Source organism: Hippoglossus stenolepis, chromosome 15 (assembly GCF_022539355.2).
Source record: "Hippoglossus stenolepis isolate QCI-W04-F060 chromosome 15, HSTE1.2, whole genome shotgun sequence".
Lineage (NCBI taxonomy): Eukaryota > Metazoa > Chordata > Actinopteri > Pleuronectiformes > Pleuronectidae > Hippoglossus > Hippoglossus stenolepis.
This window is the reverse complement of record NC_061497.1, coordinates 17,240,128-17,248,553: the sequence shown is the minus strand read 5'-3', so window position 1 is coordinate 17,248,553 and position 8,426 is coordinate 17,240,128. Positions and strand designations below refer to the sequence as shown.

The following is an 8,426-nucleotide window of genomic DNA, read 5'->3' as shown; positions in this document are numbered from 1 at the left end:
CTGCACTTATGCTTGGACCTGTTTCTAATTTGACTACAATATTCACCAGAAAAAAGTGAAAGTGAAAGTCATGAAGTTTTGGTATGTAAATAGGCTACTTAAAAAAAGGGTCTGAAGTAAGTAATGAAACTATCACAAAGTACTACGAGAGCTTAATCAAAGCGTGGACATGTGTAGTTTAAGCATATTCATAGATACATTTGAGAACGATCATATTCCCAAAATGGGATTTGAACCCAGGCAACAACCAGGAATCCAAAACACATAGCGTTTTTTTAACGATAATACATAACATATCAAATTGTAAAACTTGGAAACAGGATTCATGTGATTCTTCTTTCTTCAAATTGGGTCCAAATAAACACACAGATTTAGAACTGTATACAATATTTATTGACAATGTATTAATTTTCATAGTTTTCATAGTAAAGATGGACACTGACTTTTACATGGTTTATCTTTAAGAAGGGTACAGCTCAGGGTTTCTAGGAATGTTCTCGTGAGTGGCACATACAAGGACTTTTTCAAGGTGGAGGGTGTTGAGAGGGGTAAGAAGGATTGATGCTGCTTGGCGTGAAGTCCAGGGCAGCAGGAGGCTAAGGCTTCTTCTGTGAGTGTGTGCAAACATACTCTGTCACCAACATGTGTCATTTTTCGGCTTTTAGGATGTCAGTCTGTCCTTGCTCTCCAGAGAAAACTACCGTCTGATGACAACCTTGCATTTCCCAAAAACCGTACCTTTTACGAGAGTTAGGAAGAAAAAAAACGCCATTTTCAAACCATTTACAACCGTGTACAAGGGACTATGAAAGGATTTCAGAAACATAAATGTCAGTAAGTCTGCAGAATCCCCTGTGGACAATGAAATCATTCTGTATAGTATAAATGTGAAAATTGCCAAAATTGGATTTACAAGGTTTGCCAAACAACAGCGTGCGCAGTGTTTTTTTTTTGTTCTTTTTTTACACAGGAGTATAGAAGTATAAAAATACAGTATATGAAACAAAAAAAGCGCTGTGAAGTACAAACACATATTCAAAGTGTACTTATGAGGCAGACCTTTCTTTCCAGTTGCCGGTGTGCTTTGGAAAAACTCTCTGGCCAACATACACACGCTCACACTCAGACCACGTCATATCACGTACAGTAGTATTCTGAAAATTAGTAAATATATTTATATCGGGTAGTTTGAAACTTGTCTATGGCTAAGGTGGATTTTGTACCTTAATGACTTGTAAAATATGTTTTACCTTTTAGATTCTGCCTATGCTCAAGAAGACACTATTTGTGCTGTAAACGCACTGTATATGGTTCTGTGGGACCTGTTATACACAGAAAAAAGCAAATAAATTACAGAGAAAACTTGTGAAACGAGTTCACTAGGTACTTTTCCTCATGTACAATTCTTGGGTTTTACGTTGTGGTTTGTGGTTGTTGTGTTGTTTGTAGTGTGAACTGTGCTGACCTGAGATGGTTGAACTTCGGGCAGATACAAAGGCATCACTCGCCTCATTATCACTGGACCCTTTGTGTGTGTGTGTTTGTGTGTGTGTCTGTGTGTGTGTGCGAAAAGGTGGTATACATTAAGCTGTATTAAGAAGATCATTGGTACAAGAAATTGTTATAGTTCTGCTGACACATTACAGCAAGTAGAAGCTGCAAAAGAATATCAACTACATTCATGAATACATGTTTACATTTTGGCGAAACCAAAGAAATTTGCTTTGACAAACAAAACCCCAAAAAAACTCCAAAAAAAGAAACGTGATCGAGTGACACTAAAATAAACCATTTACATTGTTTCACATCACCCTTTGCATTCTCTTTACATTACAGTATAAATGATATTGAAAATGTCCTTTTGTCCTTTCCATAGAAAGTTTACAAGGTATTTACAAGAATAATAAGCTCTAATTGATGATTAATAAATATTATATCTGGTATATACACACTTATTTTGGGAAAAGAGTCATAATTTAAGTTCATCAGCTTATCTATAGAAAAATTTACAATGGCAATCATCAAATTCATATTAGAACTCAGATCTCCGATATCTCCACACACACGTGTATTTATTAATTTACTTACAAAATCAACATTTGAGAAGAAAGTAAATTAAAAAGTAGAATAATTTTCTTAACTTAATCACCAGAAATATCAAACAAACAGCAGGAAAAAAAAACATAACTATTTTTTAATGTGCAATTTTCCATACCTAGCTTAAAGTGTGAAGATGGTTAATTCTGCTGATCAACATGTAAACACGGGCGAAAGGCGATATTTCAAACTTGACTTGAATGTTTTGTATGTTTTGCACATTGATCAGTTTTTGGGCAGGGAACATTAATCAATGTGTTATTTTTGAAATAGTTATTACTATTGCATAAATACTTATAATTAATTATATAAAAAAATTATATATATATTTATATATATATATATTATCAATATTTGCAGTTCCAATCAAACATACTTTTTATACTACTGTAATTACATATGTATGTATACTTAGTTGAGGTGAATTGAACAGAAAAGCACAAATGAAAGGAAACAATTCTGTGAAAAAGGTGATCTAAAATAGATAATCTATTACTGTACAGAGCATGCAGTGACACATAAATGATGGTGGCTACATTTTAAGTTAATAATTTGGATATTAATGCTTATTAATGGTCCCTCACACCTCAACAATCCTAACAACTGGTATATCAGGATAAATTATCCCTTTGTGTTACATTTTTGTTGTTTTCAAATGAGACAAGAAATGAAATGTACGTCATATACTATTTGTAGTTGCCTTCTCTTCCTTTCCACATCTGTAACGAAGCTCATGTTGGCACAACCTCTTTACATTTAACCCTTTGATTAATGATTGAGTGCGTATACAGAGAAGAGGTTTCATTCAAACAGACAGTATTGGGGGGGGGGGATGTGACACACTTGTGTGTTTCAGCCCTAGTTGTATTTTTAGATTTTAACCTTGTAACTTAACCACGGAGTCTTAACCGACAATAGTCGTATCAATAAAGTTCCTCTTAAGACAGCCGCGACAAGCACCAGGTATCAGTAGAACTACGGTACAGCCTCTATGGCTTTCTACGGCTTGTGTGCAAAATCCTTTGTAAAGACAGTCAGAAGCACAGCGTCATTAGTAAATCATCTGCAACTATAATCTGTAAATTCATATTGGGATTCACGGCTATATCCTTTATGATCATCAAACCATTTTTGTAAATCTGTAAACAATACATGACTAAACGTTTTAAACGTGTAATTACAAGAGATTCAGACAGAGTATCAACTTAAGAAACAAATATTTTAAAAAAAAATCAGCATAAAAAATAAATCCAACAAAATCTCATTGTCAACACCTGATATTTGATGGTTTTTGTGCTTTTTGTGCATTCTCTCCGTTCTGTGGACCTGTCGAGTCATTTGAGCGTCACCGTCTGTGTTCTTCTGGAACCATGGAAGAATTATGTTAACTAATAAAGTGTCTTTCCAGCAGTTGTCAACTATCTGTGTTGGTCATATTTTCCCGAAAAATAAATGCTATATATTGAGTGATGTTTACGTTTAGAGTAACTCAAAGACTAAACCACTTTCTTCAGACACAGTCGCTCCCAAAGACATTCCATGGAAATGCACTCTGGGATAAATTCCACTATTGATAATTATAATAATATTAAAGAAAATCCAAATTTCTTAAAGAAAAGAATATTAGAAATATTTCTAACAGCTTTTCTTTCAACAACTTGACCCATAACACAGGAATAAGAAACTGGATTTGGCTGTATGAGTTTCATGCGTCTTTTTTGACCTTCAGCAGGCTCGTTGAGTGCAATCTGAATTAAGACCTGGACTTTTTGGAATGATCTTTGTCGATAGAACTTAATCCCATTTTAGTTAGTTTAGTTAATTTTAGTTTAGATAGTTTATGAACTTAAAAATGCTTAGAAATCATTTTTACTTGTACTTCTGAAATGTTAAAGAACAAAAAAGGTTGATTTTGTAAATTGTGAACTTGAGGACCTTGAGGATATCGGTTTGAATTCTAGTAACAATACATTTTGTTTTGTTGACATAATTAATCTTAGAAAATGATCATCAGCACTTTTAAGTAGTTCCAAATGAAACTGTCATTTAAAAGTAACACGTCAACTTGTATATTTTTTCATCTAACTACAGTATTTTGGCAAAGAATTGGGTAGTTTGAAAATCTTAAGTAATAAAAAACATAAAAAAATTAGCAAACAAACATTTAAAAAAAATGCCAGGATACACAATACACAAAATATGTAAAATTTTAAAATAATTAGTCAGGAACAGGCACCTTATAAGTTTGTAATCTCTCTTCTATAAGGTTTTCACGTGTAAGTCGGCAAATGCCGAACTCCGAGATACGATGGACCCAGTCCTGAATGTACAGAAGTAATTCAGTTCAGTGTTACACATAAAAATCACACAAACCAGATACAAACAAGAAATGAGCAACATATTTTGCTGTGTGTTCTTGCCCTCGCTGATGATCTCTCCTCTTTTTTTAATTGACATAGTAAAGCCAATAGACAATGTTGAAGAAGGAGAAGACGGTTGGAAAGATCACCCTCGACCATTTGTCGATAGAGTTTACGTCAGTCAAGTCTGGAATGTTGATCTTTAGCTGTGAGGCGCGCCTCCGTAGTCGGCTCTTCTTTTGAGTCATGTGGCGCTCCAGTGTATTGCGGCCAAAGTTGTGCCTGGCCAGCCCTGCTTTGCGGTACTGTAAAGTTGAGCTGTCGTACGTCAGCATGGTATTCCGTGGATCGTTGAGGCCGAGAGCCAGCTCTGAAACGCCCATGTCGTTCTTGATGTCCAAGGTTCCCAGAAGGATGTTTTCATGTGGGTCCATCTGTTTAAGGAAACAAAAAACAGTACAGAATCATTTTATTAGTTTTAGCATCTAGTGCTTTTGTGTCTTTCAGCTTATTGTCTTGGTTTTACCTCCCGAGCACAAGTGGAAAATTGTCCTTGGGAGTTATATTATAAAAAAAAACACAACTCCATCACTAACCAATGCTATTGTCTGGTAGAATTCAAACGAGGGAAGTGTGTGAAGTACAAGAATACTGCATTAAATTGATTTCTTTAATAATTAGGTTTCTACAATACCTTATTCCTCTGATCCCCCAGTCCCATTGCTGCGTCATCCACAAAGATCGGCTCCCACATTGAGTCATGACCATCAAGTTCCCTTTGTTTCATTCTTGCATAGAGGGTATCGTCCCTGCCGACCACGCTCCCCACCAGCCACTGCAAGCGAGCGAGCAGAATTTGCCACGGTTACTTGAGCAAATCAAGCATCATGGCAAGAGGCACGTTTGTGTTAGTTGGAAATAATGTAAGTTTCTTGAAGCCTTGTGCGCAGATGTAACAGCAAAAACTTGTGCCCACGAACTTTGCCATTTTTTTACAACTGCACTTGAATAATGCATCCTCTATCAGTGCATTGAAATGTCTGTGTTTCACTCGATGACAGGCTATTAATGCGCCCACTGTTTTTTCCCCCAGTTTAGTCAGTGTTTTGTATTCAAGTGATATCAGCACGTCCATATGCACTCGTGTTATGATGGGGCATTTTGCATCTCTTCTAAGAAGCAATCAGTTCATTTCAGCTGGGAGTAGAAAACTGGAAAGCTTATTAGCCTGGCTTTGCTTGGCACAGAGGGCAGGAAACATTAGGTCAACCCCTCCATTTGGATTTGGTGACATTTCTTTTTCTTTGCTAATAACTATTCCGAGCTCCTTGCATGGCTTCATGAATAATTAAATTAAATTGTCCCGCTAACTATTAAAAACATGTGACACTGTGAATTTAGAAATTAACGGAAAGTTTGAGAATACTGGAGCTCATCCAGCGCACGACTTTGCCTCTTCATCAGTCCTTTTTCAAAAAGAAAACAAAATGCAGGTCTACAAACTGCAGAGACAAAGTAAAATACTGTTACCCTGTTTGGATCCATTCTCATCTTTTCGTTGTTGGCTATGGTCAACTTCTCCGCTGCCTTTTTCTGTCGCTGAGGCCCCCGTCCAAAGAAGATGTAGTTTACCAGCGCGTACTCCAGCAGGGCCATGAAGACGAAGACGAAGCAGCCCATGAGGTACATGTCTATGGCCTTGACGTAGGGGATTTTGGGCAGGGTCTCTCTCAGATGGGTGTTAATGGTAGTCATGGTGAGCACAGTGGTAATACCTGAGAGTGAAAAACCATGGTCATTACTTTACTCCCACATTTGTATCAAATTAAATCGATAGCATTAATCATATGAAACCCGTGCTGGACTCTTCTGACTGATTTTATGACAGTTTTGATCCTGCAATATATCTTCAACATATCAGCTTGACTCTGTGCTTGATTAAACCCGTCAGGACCAATCAAACAGAGGGTCTCACCCCCATGGCTTCAGACCATGCACTGGTAGAAAAGCTAAAAAAGAGGTGCACCTAAAACGGTGAAAGCAATTTGAAATTCAAATGTCAACCTTGGTCTTGTTCATTAGTGGAGAACTCCGACTGAGAAAAGTTGCCTCACCAGGCAATCTGTGGGGTTAGTTACTGTCAGACTGACTTGGCATATCAATGTGTTCGAGATTGTGCTTTTTAATGAGTGAAACCCTAACTCGTACTAATATTGATTTAAATTCATATTCCTGCTGTATTTAGCAAAGCCCTGGCTCGTGGATGAACTGTGTTTACAACAGCGTGTGGGTCTATTGTATAATCTATACGTCTGAATTATAATTGGCATTAGAAGGCAGATTTTAATGCTTAAATAAATGTGATTTTCCGTACATGATTAAATAATGGGGTTTATTTTTTTCAGCTCTTATATCCTCCCACATGCACTTGTTTGTTTTCTCCTTTGAACACACACACACACACACACAGCGCAATTATTTAAGGCCATTTCCACCGAGAGTCTAAGTAAACAATTACTAAATTATTATACAGCTGTCTCCAAGCTGTCAGGTGACCACCGCTCAAAATAGGATTCAGGCAATTCTCCCAAGCTGTTGCTGCAAGAGCTTAGCAATAACAACAAAGGATTTCTGCAGCGCCGTGGCCATGTGCTGCCGCTATTACAGGTCCACTTTAATGCCTGAAACCAGGTCAGAGGAAAGTGGTTCCTGAATCTGGCGAAGATTGGGGGGTGACCGCGTGTTTGCCAACACGGCTGCCCTGCCTCCATTATGAAGCATTACCTTTTCTTTTCTTTTTTTTTTTCATTAAATCCCATGCACGCCTTCCCCCTGGATCACTAAATGCAGCTCAGTCGTCAATCAGTGAAATTGCCTTGTCGACAAAAGCAAGGGGATGGGTAGAAGAGATGGACGGAGCTGGTTGGATGGAATTTGGTGAGGAGAAGACAGGGAGCTTCAGATAAACGCGGAGTAAGTCAGGAGCTCGATACAAACCTCAAAGCGTAGAGAGGGTTTACATAATTGAGGATGACGGGGGGGAGAACTGTGACTTTCAGAAAAGCACAGAGGCTATCAACTCAGAGTGGAAACAAATGAAGTTGGTCATCCATCATAATATGTCAGCGGGAAATGTATTAGTCCAAGAAGCAACAGTTCTTGTCTTGGGATGGATATTTGAACGTGTTAACGCCCTAAGTTATTGTTAAAGAAGTAAAATAGTTGTGGATTGGTGCAGTTCTTTTTTTAGGAACTGAATAAGGGTAAAAAAGTGAATTAATAAATGAGAAAAATCACGAATGAATGAAATTGAGAAAAGGAAAATTGCATAAAGTTTAGTCATGTCCTTCACAGGCCTGACACAGGAATCTGTGGCAAGACAAAATGTTTTAGCTGTTTAGTAGAAATTCTTTCAGCAGAGGATCAAGCAGGTCTTTTGCTTTTTCCTTCTTTGTGTTGCATATTTTCATCCAAGGTTTCTACAACACATGTCTTACCTCCCAAATGAATGATGTAAGTATTAAGAGGAGATATTGGTGAAAAAATGTATCTATATATCCAATGGATTTTCCCGGTCTGTGTATTTCAGTGAGCAGGCCTCACCTAGAGCCACTCTGGCAGCAGAGGCATCATAGTTGATCCAGAAGGAGACCCAGGAGAGGATGGTGATCAGGATAGAGGGCATGTATGTCTGCAGGATGAAGTAGCCAATGTTTCTCTTCAGCTTGAAACTCAGGGACAGACGAGGGTAAGCACCTGCAGAGAGAGGACAGGCGAGGACACATAGAAATAGAAAGTGGAGGCGGCGTTAGGGGAAATATTTTCACAGTATTCGCCACAGATGCTACGTCTCCGGGACTGAATGTTTTCTGATTATGTTATTTTAGAGAGACGGTGTGTATTTTGGGAAAATCAAGTTATCCAAGCAAGCTACAAAAAAAATGTGTCAGATAATTGCTGATGGCTTCT

At 37.7% G+C, this 8,426-nt stretch overlaps 1 protein-coding gene across 1 annotated transcript in view; it reads right to left on the bottom strand.

Annotated features, from left to right (window-relative positions):
* Window positions 1-370: 370 nt before the first annotated feature.
* Window positions 371-8,426, bottom strand: part of LOC118122676 (gamma-aminobutyric acid receptor subunit beta-2) — a 57,051-nt gene continuing 48,995 nt past the window's right edge. The window contains exons 7-10 of the mRNA XM_035179550.2: window positions 8,061-8,213; window positions 5,988-6,232; window positions 5,152-5,292; window positions 371-4,891 (exon numbers count right to left, since the gene is read on the bottom strand). Coding sequence (XP_035035441.1) covers window positions 4,544-4,891; window positions 5,152-5,292; window positions 5,988-6,232; window positions 8,061-8,213 — 887 coding nt within the window. The 3' untranslated portion in view covers window positions 371-4,543. The remainder of the gene's footprint in view (window positions 4,892-5,151; window positions 5,293-5,987; window positions 6,233-8,060; window positions 8,214-8,426) is intronic.